This window comes from Oreochromis aureus, linkage group 2, assembly GCF_013358895.1.
Source record: "Oreochromis aureus strain Israel breed Guangdong linkage group 2, ZZ_aureus, whole genome shotgun sequence".
Classification (NCBI taxonomy): Eukaryota; Metazoa; Chordata; class Actinopteri; order Cichliformes; family Cichlidae; genus Oreochromis; species Oreochromis aureus.
This window is the reverse complement of record NC_052943.1, coordinates 6412225-6435534: the sequence shown is the minus strand read 5'-3', so window position 1 is coordinate 6435534 and position 23310 is coordinate 6412225. Positions and strand designations below refer to the sequence as shown.

Genomic DNA, 23310 nt, shown 5'->3' with positions numbered 1-23310 from the left:
ACAGGATTTGTCACTCCTCCTAGAGTATTAGTCTGTTTTTGGCAAAACATGCACACAACATGCACACAACCTAGAGCACCCAAATTGTGCTCTAGGTTGCGCTGTAGTTATCTTGGCAAATGTATATTGTATTATATTATATAATACAATATATATATACAATATATATATAATAAATTTGGCCATGTTGGAAGATTTAAAGATGATACAGAGTCTCTTTTTCCTCTGCTTTGGTTTCCACCGATTCAGAATGACACAACAATGTCTGGCTCATCTGCTAGTCAATGTTAACCAGTTATTGCAAAGCAGAAAATGTATTATCACTTATGTGGATATTTTGCATCCACTTTATTGCGTAACATTTTATTTGATTGTATTTGATGGCTTGGGCCCCAGGAAGACTAGCAACCACTGTTGTGGAAGCTAATGGGGTTCCTTATAAATAAACAAACAAATAAACAAACTTGATGTGAATAAAAGTTGCCTATGCAACAGTTATCTTAGTTATTTTTGATTAGCTTGGAATTGGATATGTAGAATTATAACAAATAAACAGTATAATATTGTTATTGGTAGCTACTATTTGCAGCATGCACTTAGCCTGCTGCTTTATGTATTGCACAAAAGATATGTGAGACCTGCCGATTGACTTCTGTAGAGTATCTGTGCTTTTCTCAGTCTATTCTGTGAGACTTCATTAGTAATTTGTTAGAGAACAGCATGATAGAGGCGACGGGAAATAGCAAACAGATTGTGGAGGCACTGAATAAGAAACGCATGACTGTTTTTTACTTTTCTGCTATGAGTCACTATTTTCAGCCTCAAGACCTGAAGTGACGCAGCAAAAGTTGCATCTTTAAAAACAAGAATTGGCTAATTGACTGACTTTTTTCATGGAGGATTTAATAATTAACTTATGAGTCATCTTCTGAATGTCAGCAAACACGTGATTGGAAAGCTCAAGTGTAGGAAAGATAGGAAGCTGACCTGCTGTATCGCGCTTTTAGGTTTAGTAAAAGTAGGTCATCTCTCCTATGAACTCCATCAGTGTTCATGTTAAGCTCCTTCAGAATGAAATCTCAGCATCAATGTTGGCTCCTTTCTTTATTTTATTTAACCGTGTCACTCGCTTTCGCTTCAGAGCATGCTGTATATATGGGATAACCTGTCTCTCATTTGCACCCCCTCACTTGCTGACTGGTTTTTAATGTGTTGTTTACATTATAAGGATCTTTACTAACAGTATCCAGAGTAAATCATATTGTAGTGGTTTACACATTCACCTAACAAGCGAAAGATCCCTGCTTTGATCCTGGGAGAAGACACAAATCCCTTGCGGGGTTGCGTCCGGAAGGGCATCAGGGCGTAAAAAATCGGACAAATCAAACATGCAGAGGTACCTGCTGTGGCGCCTCCTTGTGAATAAGCAAGCAGCCTTTTAGCTTACTTATAGTATCGTCTTCCAGTAGAGTAGAGATTGTTGTCGGGTATCTGCTTGACATTGCCTGATAAACACACATTCAGATCCAGCAGCTGTGGGCAAAAAACAAAAAACAAACCCCCCCCCCAAAAAAACTGAAATGATACCAGCAGGACAGAGACAGGCAGTGGAGCAGCGCTGGCAGTGACAGGGATGTGTGTGTATGTGTTGTCAGTGTATGTGGAGTAAACTAGAAGAGACAGCAAGAAGCCAAAGGGTGAATCTCTTCTTTCGTGCTCCGTCTGCCCCCTGTCACATTGCTGACTGTTCCATCTTGTACGTCCTTTCTTCCCCTCATCTTTCACTCCTGTCTTCCTTCTGGACGCACCTCCTTTGCTCTTTCTTCTTCTTCATCATTCGCATTATTCACAAATGATAATCTTAGCACTCTTTAATCATCAACCACATCGCCTTCTCTTCTTTTGTGTCCTTATCATTATTCCACTTTGACTTCTTTGTCATAACTGCTTCAGCTTTAATGGAGTCCGAATGCAAGTTTCACTTTTCCACGTGAAAGTTTTTTTAACGCGGTGGTGATCAAAGCAAGAGGACATACCCCTAAAGCCAGAAATAGCTTTACTTTTTTGGCCAGTTAAGAAAAAGAAAGCATTAAATATGTAAACAGAGTAAATTTTTAAAGTGCTGCAAAAGGCTGACAAGGCAAGAGTGTCTTGAGGGAGTGAGAGCAACACACAGGTAAAGACAAGGTCAGAAATGCACGAACATGCTTTTCTGCACCATCACAGCATTTCTGGTGCTTCGTTTTGCTGAACTATACAATGTGAATGCTATGTTCAGACATGTAGAAGAGATTTAGTTTGTCGTGTTTGGTGCTGGACACAAATATTCGCATGGACACATGTCTGAGTGTTAAAATGTGCGGTTAACCTCTGGACCAGCCGAAGAGTGACATTCAAAATAAAGCCTTAGTGAAATCACTTTTCAGCAGCTTGTGTTTACCAGAGCTTTTGTTGCATAATTTGTGTATCTGCAGCTCAGCTCTCATGTTTGGATGGTTCCCTTTTGTGAATAAAATAAATGCACAGAGGAGCAAGTCTCGAATACGTTGTTAGCAAAGACACACAGAGAGAGAAGACTTTATACATGCTCTGAGCACCTTTAAGTGACTACATGGATGTGCTGCACTCATGTGTGCTGACTGGGGGCTCTACTGGAGACTCAAGCCTCCCTCTGGGTCTTGGCTCCGGCTCCAGGGCTCGGTGGGGGAGTAAAAGGATTACTGCCATCTATGTCTTTTACACAGCCTTCTCTAAGCCTTTTAGCTCCCCATTCATTCTCGTATCGTCCCTGGTCATAAGGAAATCAATCTGTCTCCTTGGAAAGGAGAGGAAAGCGAGTCAAAACAGTGCATCGTGATGTGGCAAATTTGATTTCATTGGTGTTGCCTGGTTGTCATATTCTCCGCCTGTCAGCAGGCGCATGTTTTTGCTCTTCTTTATTTCTTCTTTCTTTCTTTGAAGCCTTGAAAACAGTGACCTGGTGGCGTCAGCTGTGTAGGGAGGGCAAACTGGATGGCTAGACTGAGAGAGCAATAGGCAATTAAAATTAGTATGCGCTCCACGAAGTCTGCCTAATAAGTTTTTATTCTCACTGAGAGAGCCAGTTTTCCTTTCAGAAGCCTGTCGCATTATCGCCTCTTTAATCACAGAGCAGCCAGGTGCTCCTGTAACAATCAGCATCCTATTAACCCGTCATCACAACAGTTTGCAAATGTATTTTCAGTTTCATAGAGGATGTCGGACCGCATTCAGCTTGTGTCAGCAGGATTATGGCCTGTCTGTCACCGAATCATGTCCCTGCCAGCACCCATTTGTTATTTCAATGAATACAGTAGACTTGGATGTAAACACAGAATTACTGCAGGCGTTTTAACGCCCATTGTGCTCCGCTTTCTAATTCTCTTGTCTGTCTTTTTTTTTGCCTCCTCAGTAAACCCTTTCCAATCGGAGACAGGGTGACGTTCAGTGGAAAGGACTGCGTGTGCCAGCAGTGCTCCCACACACTTGTCAAGTCAAATGAACCGATCAAGATCCACGGGCCCAGCCGTAAGTCCAGCGCCCACCTCGCTCTGTCCATTCTGTTTAGGTCCACCAGGCGCTACGGTGAGCTAAAGCTAATGCGACGTGTCCATGAAGCCTACTTTGCTCATTTAGCTAATCATGTGTCTGTCAAATCAGCGGAGTGACCTGTTGCGTTGATCTGCCAGCTGAGAATTATGCAACACAAACAGACACATACTCCACTTCTGCCAATTTCAAACATACAGGGTTTAGCGGTTTTGTTCACTGCATGCTCGCATTTATATCATATAGTTGTTTATTAACATAAATCATTAGCCTGCTACCATGTGTGTTACTACATCTTTGACTGCATATAAAAACTGAATCTAGCCATAGTGATGTTGGGTTTGTGACTGTTTTAAAGACTCATTAAGTCAATGTCAAAGTGCTTTAATCTCACATTCTATCTGAAGGGCACCAGATGGCGATAGCTATAGCTACAAAAAGACTTCCAGTTCTACTGAAGTGTGTCTTGACCTTTGTAAACAAGCTCTTGCTGAGTCAGTCACTCATTTCGAGTCAGATTGAATAAAAAATGTGGTCTGTTTTGTAAATCTCAGTCATACTGTGTTTTAAAATTTAGGATTATCTGTGGTAGGAAATCACTAATGGCTAATGGTTTGTCAATCATAAATCATTGGTCACTGAGCAAGCAGTTTAGACCAAGATGGCAGTGGTGTTAACACTCATCTAGATGCTTCATAACAGAACTTTAGAAACCAACAGGTGATGTCACCTGCATCCATCTTATTTTACAGTCTATGATAAAACCTGAGGATGAATGACAGGATGTAGAGACTAAAATTTTTTAAGATGGTTGGTTTATTCCTGGTACCAGAGCTGGATGATCTACATGCAGTAGCAAAGAGGAGGCGGTGTTTAAGCTCTGTCTTGGAAGTCTCCCACAGTCTGCACAGTCATCCTGCTGGCAAGAGTAGCCCACACAGAAAAAGTCCTAATAATGACAGAATACTTCAGCGAAGGTCACAGAGAGCTCTTCCTTCCTCAGTTCATTCAGATATGCGTAATTCCTCCTTCTGCAAATCTTCCGCAACTGTTATGCAGGAATTTCCCAGAGGGATTATTAGTAAAGTTATTTTTCTCCTCCTCGTTATTTAAAATGACAAATTACTATCATACAGCAGCAGGATAGTGACTGATAGTGAATCATTTGTTAAGCGTAGCATACAGACAGCAGTCTGCTGCTCGGTGACTGTGCAGTAACAACAGATGGCGTATAGGCAGTGAACAACAGTCCTCCCCAGATTGCTCCATTCAGGAGAATAAAATTCAAACAGCTCCCCAGGTACATGTTCATCACTCTGTCTTATGAGGATGCAGTGTGTGTGGACGGAACAGGGCACACACACTAATGCACTGCCTCATTTTGCATAACGATCGGGATATTTAAGAAGGTAAATAAACGCTTAGTGTGCAGAATTCTTAGGGAAAAAAAAGAAAAAACCCCCAGAGCTGAGTAATTATTAAAGTTTTCTCATGCATACACCAGTGGAAGCAAAATATAAAGAAATGAGGGGCGACTTAAGATTCTTTACACAGTGCTGTAATTTCATGTACTGAGCCTTCTTAAGGATTCGAATTCAGTTCATTCAAGATTAGAACGTGATATATTACAGTGGGGTAAGAGCTTAGTGTGCCCAGTTTTGTTGGGCACCTTTGTTGCGTATCAGCCCCCTCAACTACTGCTTTCATTTTCTCTTCACCCTACCCACACAATAACAGACACACCACCTCACATGATTGATGAGGCTATATGTTTTGGGTCATAAGCAGTTACTTTTTTAAAAGGTTTTTTTTGTGGCAATTTCTGCACTTTGAGAACTGTGTATTCACACGTGTTCCAAAAACCAAATTATATTTATAAAAAAAAAAATCAAACTGAATGTATTTTAAGGTCTGAGCTCAGGGAATAGGCGTGCATGGCTAAATAAGGCGAGTTGTGTGAAGAAGAACCATACCATTTACCATTAGATTAAAAAAACTGCTTTGACATCACAGACAAAGGCATGGTGAGCAGCAACATTCCTGCATTATTTATTGTACATTTTTGTGCGTCCATAGCCGGCTGCTCTTTATCACAAACATTGTTACGTAATTTTAGATGATCTAATACCTATTTCTTCGAGTGGCTAAAATTAGAAGTGCATAATGACTCAGTAGAAGAACGGTCTGGGACTAAAATCCCAGCCCTTTTACACTCAGCACAATCGCCACTAAATCACTATTGAAGATTGATTTGGACGCCAGAGACCCAGCCTGCACTGTACACTGCAGTTTTTCACTACAAAACACAGTTTGTCTTGGCTGACGAAGCAGACTGGAGTGGTCCCTAGAGTGACTTACTCTCATGTGCAACAGAGCGGGTCAAAAAGGTTAAGCTAAAGCCAAGCGTCCATCTAGTACAAAGAAATAGAGGGCTGACCCTTTTTTAAGCCTCCCGACACTCCTGTTGGTCAGTAACACCTGCTGAAGCATCTTTCTGAGGGGAAAAACGATGTATGTGCTCTATGCTTGTATAATCAGTAATTAAGCTAACGTACTTCAGGCCAGAGAAAGGTGAACTTTGGTGCCAGAGAGCCTTGCTGGTTGTGAAGCTAGTGAGCTGTGTGTGGTGGTCTGTGGAGACGAGTGTGTGCTTCGCTGACTTACCCTTTTTTGATTTACTTTTCAGTTTAGTGATGAACTCCTGCTTTTTGTTGTTTTCCTTACTTAAAAAGTGACAGCGGCTTGCCCGTCTCTCTCAGTTTAACTAGTGATAGAAATTTTAATGAAAACTTTTAATGTAACAATTTTGCCTCCCTGTCTCCTCTTTTTTAACCCGGACACTTTTTGTTACTTTCCCACATCCCCTGGACCTCTTAGGGCAGCGTAAAAAGCACACTAGGTTTTATTTAAGGTGGTGGCAGTGATGAAAACTGCACGTAGTAGCTCAGAAAGTGCTTAAAGATGTACACTTAGTCCTTGGGCTCATTTTGCCTTCCTCTGTCTCTTACAAGTTCCACCGCTCCACAACATTTTAACATCTTATCTCTCTGCGTCCCTCTTTTCTTTCCCTCCCTTTGCCTGTTCTTTGTTTCTCCAGACTGCGCTGGATGTGGAGCCGAGATCAAGCAGGGTCAGTCTCTCCTGGCGCTGGACAAACAGTGGCACGTCAGCTGCTTCAGATGTCGGACTTGCAATATGGTCCTCACTGGAGAGTACATCAGCAAGTGAGTGTCTAAAGGGAAGAAAGACAGAGAGAAACAAAATGCCCTACAACTGCTCTGTCCTTCTTTATCTGCGGTTTCCCCAAGACAAGGCAAATTGTGTCTTTGACACTCTACTAGCAGTTTCTTTTATATGTTCTATGTTGCAGGGATGGAGTGCCATACTGTGAGGCAGATTACCACGCCCAGTATGGGGTGAAATGTGAGACCTGCAGCAGATACATCAGTGGAAGGGTTTTGGAGGTGAGAACAGAACCAGATGTCAACATTAGATGATCCCACCGCAGCAGCAGCACAGAAATCCAAATTGGAGTGAACCGCGGAGCGTAATCAGCGTTATCGTAATTGAACGGCCGCGTCGCACGTCCTCTGCGGAGTTTAAGCCCTGCTGCGCTTCAGGGAGTGACCGACTTAAGATTGAGGGGGTGATAAAACATTTTGTGAAGCTTTACTAAACCGAAACCAATTGAGCTGCACCACGTTGAACGCGCCCGACAGAACATCCGAGCAGATCGACTGTTTCTACTTGAGGTCGAAGAAAACGCAAACCACCCTCCACTCTGAGGAGGTAAAAAAAAAAAAAAAACTAGACTGAGGCACAACTTTTGTGAAAGGAACGGAGACAAAAAGGGAGTTTAAAAAAAAAAAGATCAGAGGCTAAAAAGTGAAGGGTGATGTCAGAGGGAGACACAGAAAGCGAGATTAAAAATGCACAGAGTGAAGCAGTTTTTTAAGAGATTGCTGAAGGAGTGAGCAGCAAAGGATCTACAGCAAAGAGTTAGGAGTTGGGCTTAAGAAAGAAGTGAAGGGAGAGTAATGAGGAGAGCAGGGCTGGAAATAATGAAAGTGATAAAGCGCAGATGCTAATTAAATGTTTTGGAAGAGTCTCTGGTGGGCATCTTGTGTCTGAGGGGACTTGAGGAAAGGGAGCAGATGTAGTAAAACTTTGTCAGACGCACACACACAAACACACACATGCACATACAGGGTCTTGTTGTCCCTCTGCTCCTTCGCCTGTCAGAATAGCTGGTGTAAAGTGCTTTGTTCCTGACTGTCAGCCTCTCTAGGCTATTTATAGACATGGGGACATGTCAGCCTTCATGCTGCAAGTCTCTCTCTCACTTTCTTTTCCCACTGCATCTGTGTCGTTTGTTCTCTGAACATGTGTATCTGCAACTCGCTTGCATTCAGTCTTCTGTCAGTATTTGATCACATAATGATGCACTTCTTTAGGATGCAGCGTGCATCTAGACTGACTCAGGGGAAGTCTCATGCAGAGGTTTGTAGCCCTACACTTGCAAAATGCAGTTCATTAAGCATAAGAAAAACTTAGGAGCTGATTATTGGCACATTGACAGATACCAATAAGTCACACAGACGTCTGTTTAAAAGTGTTGTTTTCATTTATGCTGTCCGACGTCAAACACTCGGATTAATCTCTCTGCGTCTGCGTTGATAATTAGGCTTTTTTTTTTTCCCACAGCGCAACGCTTCCGTTTAACTTAACACAGCCAAAGGTTGTTAGTTTAATGAGTAGTTATAGAGAAGATGGAGGAGGGGAGACATAAAGGGGGAAAGTGGAGGGTGGAGGATCATAAAACCGTCTTTCTTATGTTTCACTTAATGTCTCAGTTTGGCAATAAATTTAGCAGCCTGTTAATGCCACCAGAGAGGTTCCTCATTTGAGACGGTAACAGCATTTGTTTAACTGATACTGTTTGGCCACCGATAGTAAACGCTCCACTGCTTGGAAAACAGACAGAAGTGCTGCATCCTCCCCCTTTCGTAGTAACCTGAGCAGATAGGGAGTGCGGTTAAGATGCGTCTCGGAAACAGCTGAGCGTCTTGCTGCACAGTGGCAGTTCTTGGAGGGAGCTCGCTCATCAGGTGCGACCGATTTCCTGGAAATCCAGTAAAAATGTGCGATTTATGAACACCAGGAAGATTCATTGCAGCTTGAAATGATATAAAGTACCTCACTGCGCACACAAACACACCCACTTAAACTTGCATGCCGGGGGTGTTCAGCTGACACAGTTCAGGTCTCCTCGTCTGCAGTGCCTCTATAAATAGAAATTCTCGAATGGTGCGTTTAGGGAAGGCAGAGGTGATGGGATGGGGCCACGTCTCGGCCATCAGCCCCGCAGGGTTGCATGTGAGAAACATCAGGAGCGTGATCACTTTTCTGTGTCCATTTCAGCTGCACCGTGTGCTTGGATTTATCCCCTCGAGCCACCCTGCATGTTCAAGGGCATATTTCACACTCACATGTCCTTCACTTACATGATTCTGTATTGTACACACACATGCATACACACACTTCCTCATGTGACTGACCTACGGGGATCTTTGCTCTAATTATGGCATAGGGAGAGAATGGGTGGTTTCTAGCATGCTAATGAAACAGCTTCAGGCAATCCACTGGTGTCCTAATACTTTCTGAGGCTACTGGTGGCCAAATAAAGCACATAAAAAACATATGGAAGCAGTGACCTGCTCTGCTAGGCAGGGTGTGATTTTTAGATTAGCCCTCAATCTGTGAAAATCCTTGTGGTCATGATTTACGTTCAGCCACGTCCTCTCCTCATCACACAGGCAGGAGGGAAACACTACCATCCAACCTGCGCTCGGTGCGCCCGCTGCAACATGATGTTCAAAGAGGGCGAGGAAATGTACCTGACAGGTCGAGTATCCACACATATGCATGTTTTAGATTGTGCTCACCACTTTTAGAAAATGCATGGCATGCGGGAACACCCAGCAACTGTGTGACTGCCCTCTTTCTCTTGCTCCTCAGGATGCGAGGTGTGGCACCCGTTATGCAAGCAAGCGGCGAGAGCAGAGAGGAGACTCAGGGTGAGCTGGAGTTTCAGTTCAGTCTTTGTGTGTTTATGGAGCGCTAGTGTAAAACAGTCCTAAGAGCATTTGACAGTGGTGTAGAGAGAAGCCCACAGATACAGAGCGAAACTTCCTCACTATGTGAATTAACTCCCTCTTTGTCTGATTCTAACCCACAGCACAGACGCCTGTCCGAGGCCTCCATCTCTCCCCCGGGCTCCTCAATAGGCTCTCCCAGTAGAGTTATATGTGTAAGTAACCTGTGACTCTGCAGCTTTTAGTCACTTTTGGCTGCCACACTGCCACCAAGCCTACCCTTGAAGCACCTTTGCTACACTAGAATCACGAGCACTATGCTTAGGCTTGAACGGTCAAGCACAAAATAAGAGAGGCTGCTCGCTCCCTTGGCCTGTTCACTTTGTCTGTGTCCTTAACCTCTGTTGTCACTGCTGATGTGCCAGACATCCCATTAGATTTGAAATAAAACAACTGTGATGCGTTTGAACTCCAAAAGCTTATTGTTTAGTCTCAAGGGGTTGAACTGCATTGCTGCTTCATTTATTGTTATACACATTTCCATGCTTTCAGGGGGCAGTTCACAAGTTCAAATTCACATAAGCATTTTATAAACTGATTATTTTAATGCTTTAATGACAAAAACTGTTTTGGCTGCAAGGACCGCCTGAAGTCTGGAACTTAAGAACTGCCAAAAAAATGGGTTTGCTCCTTTTGCAAAGCTTTGTCAGTCCTTTACTGAATCTCTGTCTTCAGTTTTATTTCAAATCAAATGGCAAAATTGTGGATACAATGTGTCACTGTCTTCAACCTGACTGGATATTTCATGCTCATTTTCAATATTCAATGACCAAAAAGCACTCTACTCATAATACACTAAGTAAAAAAATTAAAGGAACACTTGTTAATCGGAGTATAGCATCAAGTCAGTTAAACTTCTGTGATATTGATCTGCTCAGTTAAATATCAGAGGGGGTTGGTAATCAGTTTTAGCTGCTTTAGTGTTAATGAAATTAATAACAGGTGGACTAGAGTGGCAACCCTCAAAACAGGAATGGTTTTACAGCTGGAGGACACTGAAATTTTTTTCTGTCATCCGCTTTCTCACTGTTTTGCATTTGGTTAGCGTCAGTGCCACTAGTGGTAGCATGAGGTGATTCCTGGACCCTACAGAGGTTGCACAGGTAGTCCAGGCATATCAATATGTGCCATTACCAGAAAGTTTGCTATGTCTCCCAGTACAGTCTCAAGAGCATGGAGGAGATTCCAGGACACCGGCAGTTACTGTAGGAAAGCTGGACATGGCCACAGAAGGTCCTTAACCCATCAGGAGGGCCGATATCTGTTGGTTTGTGCAAGGAGGAACAGGATGTCTGATCTAAACAATCAGAAATAGACTTAATAAGGGTGGCCTGAGGAACCAACATCCTCTAGTGGGCTCTGTACTCAGTGGCTAGAACTATGGAGCCTGACTGGCATTTCCCATAGACTACCAGAATTGGCAGGTTCATCATTGGTGCCCTGTGCTTTTTTGCAGATGAGAGCAGGTTCACTCTGAGGACATGTGACAGACATGAAAGTGTCTGGGGAAGTTGTGGATAACATTATGTTAATCCTAAATCTGGACCAGGGCATCACTGCGCTCCTGGACAGTCTGAAGTGCAGCCTAGTGGCGCCCTGGTCCAGATCTGCGAGGAGATCCTCCAGGCACCATCTGTCATCTTATTACCAGCATGCCCCAACATACAAACTACTGAGTACCCTTCTGACTCACTGGAATAAAATTTAATCAAAATGGACTAGCCTGTTGCATCATTTTTTAACTTTGACCGTCAAGGTGTCTTTGAATTCAGCCCTCCCTAGGCTGATAATTTTCATTAACATCAAACGATGTGGCATCCTTTCATTTCTAACACATTACAGAGTCCATATTGGTTTAGATATCCAGCATTATCTCTCCCCCCCAATCTGACGTGTTGTCAAAGTGTTCCTTTAAGTTTTTTGAGCAGTGTTTATGCTGAAAACCACATCAGAGTGTCAGCCAGGCCTCGTTTTTTGTTTAGTGCTTAGCAGTTGCACTTGTAAGTCCTGCCTTTTTGGCTGTCTAAATTGTTGCTGTGTATCACTGCAGCATTAGCATGTCAGGGGTTATCTGCATGCAAGCAGGAGTCACTGCTCAGCCCTGCCCTGCTCAGCTCTCTTCTCATAATCAATGACCTTTCTGTTTAAGGTGATGGATGAGGGAGAAATGCAGTGTAAGCACGCTTGTCGTCCATACTGTCTCCACGCTTCCTCCCTCTCTTTCGCTCTCCTGCTGTCTGTGCTTCCTCTTCTTTCTTTCTGACATATGCTGATATCCGGAAGGTCAACAGCTTACAGTGCTGTCAGCTCCTGCAGCGTGTTCGTTTGTACCTGTGTGTTCCTCATCAAGCTTTCGCTGCCCCCCCTCTACGGCTCTCACTGCTTCACGATCTCCTTGCTATCACTGGTGAAGTTCTCATTCATTGTCCATGTGGTTGATGTTGGGTCTTGTTGCTGTAGCGCTGTCTTTTGGTGGGTGTATGTGTGTCCTCTCTCCAGGCCAGAGTGGAGAATGAGATCCTAGATTATAAGGACCTAGCTGCCCTGCCAAAGGTCAAAGCCATATATGAGGTCCAACAGCCAGACCTCATATCCTCCTCATACCAGCCGTACCACAGATACATCTCTGATGACAGGCTAGACACTTACAGCTATGGGGAGGTACTGCAGCCACACACTCCAGGTCAAACACAGCATTGCTCTCGTCACTAGTGTCTTTTCAGGAAGATCAAAAGTGGGTGTCATGCAGTTTGATTGGGCATATTTTGTTACTTTTCTATTTGTTTTTTCTGTTTTTGAATGATAATCCCAGAAATTATTGATATTTCTTTGGATGATTTTGATTAGGTATTGATTGATGACTGATTGATGTGATGTTTGCAGAAGTACTTTTAAAGGTGAAAAACTATCAAACTGTCTTTTGTGGATAGCAGCCAGTTATTTGTAGTGCAAATGTGCAATTAAATGTAAACATACTTACAGGAAATTATGTTTTCATGATTAAAATTTTGATTATATTTCATGCCACTCTCACATCTGTCTTCTCAAGAAGAAAGAGCTTGCAGGTGATCGGTTTGGGTTTTAAACAACGAACCTTGCAAGCTTCAACCAAGAAATAATGCATGCTAACCTTCATTTGGATTTTGCAGTCTAAAAACGAAGATAAATTGCCACTTTCCCAGACAATGAATTAAACCTGGTCTTTAAAAAAACAGAAAAGAAAAATTAAACTGAAAGTAGACTAGACTCCGTGTCTGGGAAACTGAGCAATAAAGTTTTAATCAGTCAGCTTTTGAAATCTATGAAAGAGGTATGGAAGAGGATTACAGCCACAGATTCAGTTCAACATCCTGAGAAAAACATCACAATTTACACATTTTTTCCATCCTGAGATTTTTCTCAGAATTATTACTTTAGTCTTACAATCTCATTTTCTTTTCCACATTTTCATTTCTTTTACATTTGTATTCTGAAAACAAAGTCATGAAGCCCTATTTTCTTTTTTTTCTTACTTTCTTTTCTTCAGCCCCTCTTCTACAGAGTGGTTATCTAAGAAACTGAATGAGTTGATTTCATAAAAATTTTAAACTTTAATTGTCTTTTCCTGTCTCCACTGCAGTCACTTGGGACTCTCTCTCCCTATTCTCAGGTAAGCACTTTGAACGTAGCAGTGAACATAGTGCAAGTTCACCCAATTGAGCTGTTGTCATTCAGTGAGCTATTTGTCTGTTTGCTCGTCTTTCACCTGACTTGCTTTGTTTGTCCTTTTTAGGACTATGACAGCCTAGATATAAAGCAGAGGCGGTGCTCCAGTCCCGGCTACATCGACTCACCAACATATAGCCGGCAAGGCATGTCACCCATCATTCCTCGCTCTCCACAGCACTATGGCTACCCTGGTAAGATATCTGTTTTAGAAAGTTTAGGAAGCAGTCTCGAGCAGTATATCTATATAAATACAAAATATGCAATCAACTTGTTAGCCAGCTGCTGGAAACTTCAGTAAGTCACATAACAACCAAGTAAAAATCTTTTAATTAGAAGCTCCTGTAGAAGTTGTAGCCACATAATTAGCATATTTAGCATAAAGACAATAAATGAAGTCAACTGTGTCGTCCAACTAGTTGCACAAAATGCAAAATGTCAAACTATTCCTTTTACTAGAGATCAAAGTGTTCAAAGTCATTTCCATCTTTCATTACCAGTTAAGACAAATAGCCCCTAATATATTTGTACTGGTGACAAATATCTGCCACGGTAGCTGTTTGACTGTCACCTTTGCTGCATTTGCTCCTTGGCTATCATTTCATTTAACTCTTACACGTTTGCGTTGATGCTGTAATTACTAATTACAATTCTAAACAGCCCTCTATGCTGCTGATAAGTCAATAACCTTTGTCGTTACACAAGTGGAAAGGTTACTGAGTGTCACCTTGTAATTTTAAACACACTTTTGAGCTGTTTGGCTTTCATCTGCATGTGCTGATGCCTTCCTTCATGCTCGTGTTTCCTTCGCTGTGATTGGCTCGTGGCTGGCTGCAGGCTCTGAGAGTGGCAGGAGTTCACCTTACTATAGCCAAGACGGGCGACCAAGCACACCCACCACAAACCAGCCCCCTAAACATTTTCATGTACCAGGTAGGACTCCTCATCTCCTCACATTCACACTACTCTCAGATTTATTTATTTCTTTTTTCACTTCACAGAGAAGATTTCATCAGCCATTATTCACTGAAGGAAGTCCTTAACAAAAGGTCATATTAAGTTCCTCAGGAGTGAGCGTGTGTGAAAATGTGAATACAACACGCAGTCGATCTGGCATATTCTTCCCCTCATACTGCATATTTACTTTTCTTTACAATCATCCCTCCTACCTCGCCTGCCAGTAGTTCACATCCTCTCATCCTTTACTCCTCCATGTTTCACGTCTTCATCTCCTCTTTCTCTCCTCAGCCACAGGGGATCCCAACATCTACAGGAAGCCTCCCATCTATAAGAGAACGGGTACAGTGCAGTTAGTCCTGCCTTAGCCTGCCTGTCCTTCTGTCAGTTTTAGTCATGCTTTGTTTAACCCGATGTAGATGTGTTTACCGGCCTCTCGCCATTCAGCTTCGAGTAGTGTCGATGTTCCAGCTGTTCAGTGAAACCGAAGCCTGCACAAACAAAAACAGCAACGATTAGAAGTGCTAGAAAAAGCACAAAGGGAATAGAGTTTTGAGTTGCGCGGCTCGTTCCAAAGTTGAGGAAGGGGATCAGTCAGACTTCTCGCATTAGTGGCACTGACTGAATATAAAAGAGCAATGTTTTAGTGTGCATGCCACAAGCATATGAATATGCCTGCTACTGCGCGCAGTTCCCGACAGGTTCTTGTTGGCAAATAATGCTGGAACAGGCCATGAATGAAGTGAAGGTTGCTCAGGCGTGAGAAGCGTTGAGTACAGAGGGCTCTGAGGACAACACAGTTCACCAGAATAGAACAGAACAATGGAACAAAGCGCACTGGAAAAAACTGTTTTGTAACAGAATTTTAGATTTGCTGTGGAGTCTTCTTTTATTTGTCGGCCTTGCCTTTTCTTTTTTTCTCTTTTTAATGTGGGCTTAAACCGTTTGTTACAAGTGTTCCAGCTCTAGAAAACAAATAGACTTGTTGTTTAAAGTCTTTATTACGTTCAAATAGCATGGTGGTGTGGTTAACACGAGATGCTGGGGACTTTTTTTCACGAGGCCCAGCAATTAAATGCGCTTGAACTTTCTGGGTAGTGTGCTCGAGTATAAATATGCATCAGTAACAGAGTCTCTTTCATTAAACTGCATTTTAAAGGCCTTTTCAGCTGAGAGTCATAAGATCTCTTGACTGTGGACAGTTTTATCTCTGTTGTTGTCCTGCATGCTTTTCCGTGCTGTGCGTGTGTGTGTGTGTGTGTGGGTTAGTTAGTGAGCAGCGTGTCGACTCCCGTCACCCGTCAGTGTCTCTGTTCTAAAAATTAGTACATCACTGGTCACGACGCTGCCTCGCGCAGACAGTCCTTTACACACGATTAAGAAAGTAGCATGTACTGTAATTGGCAGCCTTTGTTAGCTCGCCTTGTTTGAATAATGACATTTAACTCATACATCAGTGATATTGATCCCTGTACTTCATGTCTTCCTGAATAGCCATTGATTAACACGTTCTCTTGTGTCAGCGCCAAACACACCCCATGTAAACCCAAGGCCACAGCACGTGCTTTCCATTTGCTTTGTTCGCCAAATGCCAGTTATGTACTAATCAGTTAGCACCCGGTCAGCTACATGTATGCCTTCCGTGTGGGTAGCAAAGCACTCACATTGGATGCTCCAATAATGTTGCCCTTTATCTTTGCACCTCTTTTTTTCTTTTATTGCATCCAATCACTTTTACTCACTTCCCTCCACCTTCTGCTCCACTTTACCCGGTGACCTTGCCTCTGTAAGTATCTCCCTCCTTTCACTGTTTCAGTTACCGTCAGTGAATAGATACAGAATTTCATTTGTCTTCATGCGTGTGTGTCACTGTATTTCGCATTCAGTGTTGTGCAGCCATACTTCCTCTGACAGAAGTATCAAGAGCGTTCAATATTGCTCTGAATGTGTGTTGGTGTCGTGCATCGTGTACATGGGACTTCAATGGGCCATGGATTGGATCTGGCATGGCTAATGGCTAACCGAGTGAAGAGCGATCTATGCGACATTACACCGCATGTCACTCCCATTGACTTCCGTTGACCGTGCTTTAGTGCAGAGTGGCATCAATATCGCCGCCCCGCGCCATTCGTGAAATGAATGCGAGCCTCAGGCTGAGCCGTAACAGAACTCCCTTTTTAATGCCGGCTATTTTCCCGCCGTCGGCCGGAATATTGATCTCCTCTGACAAGAGCGTTGGATATTATAACTGTGAAGCTGTGGAGTGAATGTGCTTCATCGCTATACGTCTTTGTGACGCTCATTAAGATGTTTTTGTTAGTGCGCTGCTGGTGCGTGCCGTCTTAAAGCAATAGTTTGACATGTTGGGAAATTTCCTTTCACAATGAGAGCAAGATGAGAAGATCAATACCAATCTTGTTAAGTATCTGTCTGTTCAATATGAAGCCAGGAGACATCTTCGCTTAGCTTGACAGAAAGAGTAGACGCAGGGTGAAGCAGCTAGCCTGGGTCTGTAAAACGCGAGGCCCTAAAGCTCATTAACAATCTAGTTTGGGTAATTTGTTCAGAAACCAAGCACCATATCTTTCCTGTAGTCTATAGACACCAGGAGTAAGCTGCTGCAAGCCAAGAAATAATCCACATTTATTTTAATTTCTCCACTCTGGTGTTGCAAGATCCTGTTTATATCTGGTTTCTACTAAAACCAGAGGATTGTCATCATAGTGAAGTTTTCAGCCTTTGTGCTAAGCTGTGATGACCCTCTAATAACATAGGTGGGCAATTAATTTTCCCAAGGGGCCACATTAGAAACCGGGACTGTTTTTGGAGGGCCACACCAATAAGCTGAACTCAGTTCTCCTCATTATTAATTTTCTCTTTATAAGCATGTTGATGTATTTCTTCACAGCATTTCTCATGTGGCCCTTTGGGGAAAATTAATTTCCCACCCGAGCGCTAGTGACTCCCGAAACATATTGAACTAACAGATATAAGAATGGTTTCTAATTTCCCATCTAGCTCCCGTCCATAAACTGAACAGGCAAATTATTCCTCTAACAGGCCAGTTCTTTTGGTTCTGCCTCTTTCTCTCTTAATTCAAACAGACAATCACGTGGATGCAGCCACCAAAAGCAGGACCAGTGAGGACATCCTCAGATCCTCCAGACTGTCTACCTACTCTCCAGAGCCATACAGCCAGTCAGAGTCTGACTACTACCCCTACACAAGCTCCCCCAGGGGTACGAAACACTGCCGTTTCACTTATTCAGAGTGTACCGATGACACACATGGGAGAGCGGTTCATTTTGTAGCCATATTGTCATGTTTATCCATTTACTCGCGCTGTTGCTGTGCTCCACGCGAAAGTGCAAAATTCATAAAGGGAATCTCTTTCATCTCTTTTCCTCTCCCAGCCTATCGGGCGCCGAGAAGACGCTTCTCGACGGGAGGAGATGAAGAGACTTGGAGTCACGGTCTTCAAAGAGTAAGAGCTTCTTCATTTTCTCTCTTTTCTTCAACATCACATTGAAGTAAGTCCCCACCTCAAAAAAAAAAAAAATAGAAAGAAAATCACCCATAAATAAATAAATAAATGCACTATTTTAAATCGCGCGACGCCTCTGCCGTCCTCCTTATTTGCTTCGATTGCTCTCTTTCTCTCTCTTTCGTTTAATTCAACAACGCATCCTTCATTGTTTCCTCTCCACCTTCTGCTTCTCTCCTCGCCCTCTTTCCTCGCAGATTGGGAGTGGCATCGGGAGGATGATTCTAAAGGAGGAGATGAAAGCCAGATCTGGTTCCTATGACAACGACCCCTGGGGCAGCGCGAGGAATTCTCGTAGCGGGAGCAAGGAAACACTGAACACAACAAGCTATGGCACCACGGCGTACAACAACACCATTAACGGCTGTAAGGATCCACCTATCCCACCCACCCCCGCAACCCCAGTACATCCACCTCTTTTGTCTGCTGGTTTCTTCTGTTTCAGCAAGTTTATGACTGTATTTCTGTACAGCCCTATATGTTGCCACAAGGGTTTTTTTTATGAGCCTCAGTATGTCGCCGGCGTTGTGAGGGCGAGGGCGATGAGGTTTGCGGATGCAGGTCACAGAGGGTCACGGCCGCTGCTGGAGGCTGGGTGGTGTATTGAGATGGAACGATGATGAGTGTGCTTAACAGCTGTGGTAGGCCAGTGGCAGGGGGAGATGTGGTCTGTCAGTGTTGCAGAGATATCTGATCACACTGATTTAGAACATTTCAAGTTAACTGAAACAGAGTGCTCAACCAGGTGTGCTGAAATTCCAGATATGACGAAGTCACATGCCGACTTGTTTCTCTTTGTAATAGCCGCACTTCGCTGCTCATACAGTGTATAAGCGACTGGTTATTTTATCTTCTGACATTCAGCCTCACCTCATCTCTATCAGACAGGTTTTTTCCCCGCTCCCTTTGCTTTCTCTCTCCGAAATTGTTCCATATGGGTGGATCTACCCTCCCATCTTCCCCTGTATCTATGTGATTCTCTCACTCTCACAGCTGGTGTCCCATATCCTGTTTTATTTATGAGCGGTAAGATCTCTCATTAAAGCCGCTTCTCAAATGGGAGTGAGCGGGGCTGAATGGGACTTGGCTCGCTGGTGGTGTTTGAAAGGCAACAAAGGCTTGTAACTGTGCAAGCTTGGGTGTTGTGCAGTTAGATGTTGAAGCATGTAGTGTATTTTTTGCGCACTTGTGCATCTTATTTTTCTCGTTTTTTAAAAGATGCTTGCATGTTCCCTGGCCTTATTGCCCCTTTGATGTTTTGTGTTCCTCGCATGGCTTGATGAATGTGGAACTTGCCCCCTTTTTTCTTTAATTCCTCTTTTTGTCAAGCCTATAAAAGACAGATTGATGTCAAATCTCTACACTTATTTTCCCTGATGAGGTTTTTCATGAATTTAGATTAGGCTCATGTGCTGCAGCATTTATTGTTTTATTATTGTTGTTGTTTTTGTGACAGGTAATCATATCATCTGTTTGTTTACAGCTCCTCGGTCACAGTACAGCACCGATAGCGGTAAGTTCATCTGCGATTTTTATATATTTAAAAATATTTAGGTTGGGTGGAGTGTTTCAATATGTGGCTCTGGTTTATTTAAATACCTGTTTTTTTAAGGCATCAGTTTATTATTGATCTTTTCCTGCTGGCTTTAATACTGCTGGATTCTTCGACCAGCATGATGTGCACACATCTGGAGCTCTAGGGATATTTTTTGTTTTAGGTTAGGCATGAGCGCCATCTTATGGTGCCAGATTGCATGAAATCAACTGAACATTTAAGCAGCTGTTGGCCACACTGATACAATGCTGATGTATTTTCTTTTTTCTGCTTCAGATTTTGTTTGTAAGTCAGCTTCACTACCAGGATATGGTCGCAACGGCATCCAGCGGGTGAGATCACACTGAACCTGGCACAACATGAATAGCTGTGACATATTCCATCATACATATTATTTGGCTTAATTCAAATATCTCTTTTGGCCCCTTTCACTTTTCATTTTTACCTTAGGCCAGCTTTCAAGCTGTTTTATTAGTTAATTCCCCAAAGCTCGCTGCTCTTGTTAATCTCGCTGTCCTACTCTGCTCCCGCAGCCTCAGAGTGCAGATTGCTACCAGTACCAATATGACAGTGGCAGCGAGGTCAACTGGGGAAGCAGAGGTAATTTAATATGAATTAAAAACACCTTATTAGAGCCAAGCAATTAATCTAATATGCTTTTTTTCAATTGCACTGACTTCATTCTCTCTCTCTCTTTTCTCCCAGCAGAACATAAAGTAAGGCTTTTTTTTTTAAAATAATGAAATTCCACTCCTTTTGTACCCGAGTGTCTGAAATATGTATGTGTGTGTGTCCTTTCCCTTATCCTGCAGATTTACCCCTATGAGTCGCTCATCGTCACCACCAGAGGGCGCAACAGGCTGCCCAAAGATGTAGACAGAGCCAGACTGGAAGTAAGTTGATGGAATGGGACATTGACGGCCAAAGAAACCCCAAAACCATGACTAGAATTTGAGACTTAATTTCTGCTATGATGTGTTTTTCCAGCGCCACCTGTCCCCAGAGGAGTTTGTCCAAGTGTTCGGTATGACCGTGGAAGAGTTTGACCGGCTGGCTCTGTGGAAGAGAAATGAACTGAAAAAACAGGCGCGACTGTTTTAATAACATACAGACGTGTGTTGAATACTGCCATAGAGCTGGAGACGGACTAACTGTAGGAGGGGACGGATAGAAATGAAGACTCCTACCCAGTTACACTGCCATGCCCGAGAAACCTGTTCTACATCCCCTCACATGATAAACCAAATTCTGGTCCCACCAGATGGACTCCCGGGATACTGAGAGACATTATGCACAGCTGGACTGATAAACTTGTGTGCAACTAGTGTGGGGTGCAAGCAATAGAGACTGTCATACAGTAGTGTTTTGCTTTTGTTAAGCCTAAAGGATGAAGGATGGCGTGACCGTTAGTGACCAGAACTGCAGTAGTAAAACATAATGAGGAGAATTTTGGCTTTGCCTTATTTGTTACGCTCTCTTAGGTATGACTGTGCAGCACCAGCAATCTGAATGAGTAGAATGTAGGTATAGCATATCATTTATGACACTTTATCAGTGAGAATGACTAGATGAAAAAGAGTGTGAGCCTGCGAGCATCACTTTGCTTTTTTTTCTCTCTTTTTTTTTTTTTTGTTTAGGGATGCATTTTGTTTACCTGTGCCCCTGTTTTCTTGCTCTCTCACAGAAACTAAGAGACCTCTAGTTTACAACAATTGAGTTAGAAATGAAAACCAAACTGAGAACGCAAATGTACAATTTATCAGATCACTCTGGTTAAACTTGTCAAAGGTCACCAATAGATTCATCTCACTGTGCAGCTGTGCGATAACCTAAAAGAATGTGCAATCACGGCGGTCCTGTCCTGCTTTTCTACCTGTTGCAATAGAACAATGACTAAATGTTTTAGGATGAGAGTTGTAGTCATCCATTTACATTTGCTTTTTATTTATATACTTTTAGAATGGTAATCTAATAATTTTGTAGCTCCAGAGATTATATCACTCACAGATAAAACACTCTGCAAAGGATTTAACGTGCTGACAAAGATCCAGGGTTGTTGAAGACTTTACTTCCTTTGAATACTGTTATTTTTGATTTTTGTCACTAAAATTAAACTTCAAATCAAAAGCAGCCTCCTCTTTTTTAATTCATTTACTGGCTACACTTTTAATAGACTGTGGAATATTTGTTTTAGGCAACTGCCCTTATTTGCTTTCCAGGTGCTTGTGCAAGTATGAAGACTGATACCACCAGAGCCTGTTCACTTCCTGTTAATGCCAGCTGGGGTGCTCAGTAGTCCTCACTGCATAGAGTACTGTGCAACAGTGTCGAGTCATCCCTCATTTCTTCATGTTTTATTTCAAAAGACTCAGACTTTCTGGTAATTTGGTCTTGAGCAATAGTTATCCAGCCCTTTGAAGGGTGTTTTAACTGGGTTTTTTTTAAACATTTCCTTTTTTTCCACTCATTTTCAGTCATGTCACAACAGCAGTCACCTCAAGACGCTTTACATTGTAAGGTAAAGACACCAGAATAATACAGCGTCTACAGCTGTCTATATAATACGGTAGAGGCTCTGTCATGGTTTCGGGCTCCCTTTCAGCCAGTGGTGTTGGGGATTTTGTTAAAACTGATTGAATCATGAAAGCAAAAAAAAAAAAAGTACTGTCAGATTTTTATTCTTCAGCATGAAGATCCGAAACACTGCCAAAGCAGTAAACGCACATCTTTAAAGAAAAACACACAATGGAACACTATGAGTCATGGTTTGGCCTCCCCAGAGCCCAGACCTCAACATTATTGAAGCAGTGTGGGATCATCTTGACAGAGAACAAAACAAAAGGCAACCAACATCCAAAGAAGAGCTTCGAAAGTCCTTCAAGGAGCCTGGAGAACAGTTCCTGAAGACTACCTAAAGAAATCACAAGAAAGCTTGGCTAAGGCTGTGTTGAAGAATCAAGGTGGTCATACCAAATATTGACTTTCAAGCTTGCTGGAATTACACAAACTCTGCTTTGGCCTTATATACTGTATTTCTACATATGCTTGCATGTTTTAATAAATAACTGCACCTCTTTCCTAACAATCCTAACGGATCAAGATTGCACAGTAGAGTAGGACCAAATGAAGCTAAATGGCTAAATGGTTTATGTATTAGTTTCACAAATCTAGTACTGATCATGTGTCTGAAATGATTTTTTTTCTCATAGCTAATCCTAGCATTCTGCTAATGCATGCTGATTGGTCAGCTATGGATTTAGGAGATTAAATGTATTCCTTAATGGCACATTTTTTCCAAAAAGATCAATACAACAGATGTCACTGCCATAGTGTGTTGAGAAAAAAAAAATAAAATGAAAAATAAAACAGTTTTCTAGAGGTTAGGATCAGTGGTCCTGTGAGACTGCTATCTGGTGGCCTGTGTTAGAAATTGTCTGCTCTTTGCTTATCTGAATTGTGAAATCATGACAAGAGTGACTCATGGTATGCCTACCTGTGTGATTGTGCCTTACACTCGCAGTTGTCTGTTTTGTCAAAACCCTTTATGAAAAACTCTACCTTTATTTTATCAATTTCCTGTTGACTCCTGGGGAGCATAGGTCCGCAACAACACCCTACCTTTATTTTACTGCTATTTTATTTGCTAACTATCAGGCAAGTCCCCTCTATGAAACAAGATACTTGGAGTTAGACTTCTCTCCTATTTAAAAGGGTTTTTATTCCCATTATATAACTGGCTGGAAGCCCCATGGAAATCATTGTACCTATCTTGGCTGTTCTTTCTTAAAAAGAAAAAAATCTACTGCTTTTGACAGTAAAACCTCTAC

At 42.5% G+C, this 23310-nt stretch overlaps 1 protein-coding gene across 5 annotated transcripts in view; it reads left to right on the top strand.

The window, feature by feature from the left end:
• Positions 1-21603, top strand: part of ablim3 (actin binding LIM protein family, member 3) — a 44108-nt gene extending 22505 nt beyond the window's left edge. Inside the window, exons 4-23 of one of the 5 annotated variants that reach the window (XM_039616190.1) lie at positions 3431-3546; positions 6665-6791; positions 6938-7031; positions 9384-9471; positions 9586-9644; positions 9806-9877; positions 12222-12383; positions 13342-13371; positions 13495-13621; positions 14265-14360; positions 14676-14726; positions 17489-17623; positions 17798-17868; positions 18126-18294; positions 19412-19441; positions 19760-19815; positions 20017-20083; positions 20192-20199; positions 20296-20376; positions 20471-21603. In XM_039616190.1, coding sequence (XP_039472124.1) covers positions 3431-3546; positions 6665-6791; positions 6938-7031; positions 9384-9471; positions 9586-9644; positions 9806-9877; positions 12222-12383; positions 13342-13371; positions 13495-13621; positions 14265-14360; positions 14676-14726; positions 17489-17623; positions 17798-17868; positions 18126-18294; positions 19412-19441; positions 19760-19815; positions 20017-20083; positions 20192-20199; positions 20296-20376; positions 20471-20584 — 1753 coding nt within the window. In that variant the 3' untranslated portion in view covers positions 20585-21603. Of the gene's footprint in view, positions 1-3430; positions 3547-6664; positions 6792-6937; positions 7032-9383; positions 9472-9585; positions 9645-9805; positions 9878-12221; positions 12384-13341; positions 13372-13494; positions 13622-14264; positions 14361-14675; positions 14727-17488; positions 17624-17797; positions 17869-18125; positions 18295-19411; positions 19442-19759; positions 19816-20016; positions 20084-20188; positions 20200-20295; positions 20377-20470 lie in introns of all 5 variants that reach the window. The other 4 variants (XM_039616186.1, XM_031733340.2, XM_031733342.2 and 1 more) reach the window with 4 other exon arrangements.
• Positions 21604-23310: the final 1707 nt, after the last annotated feature.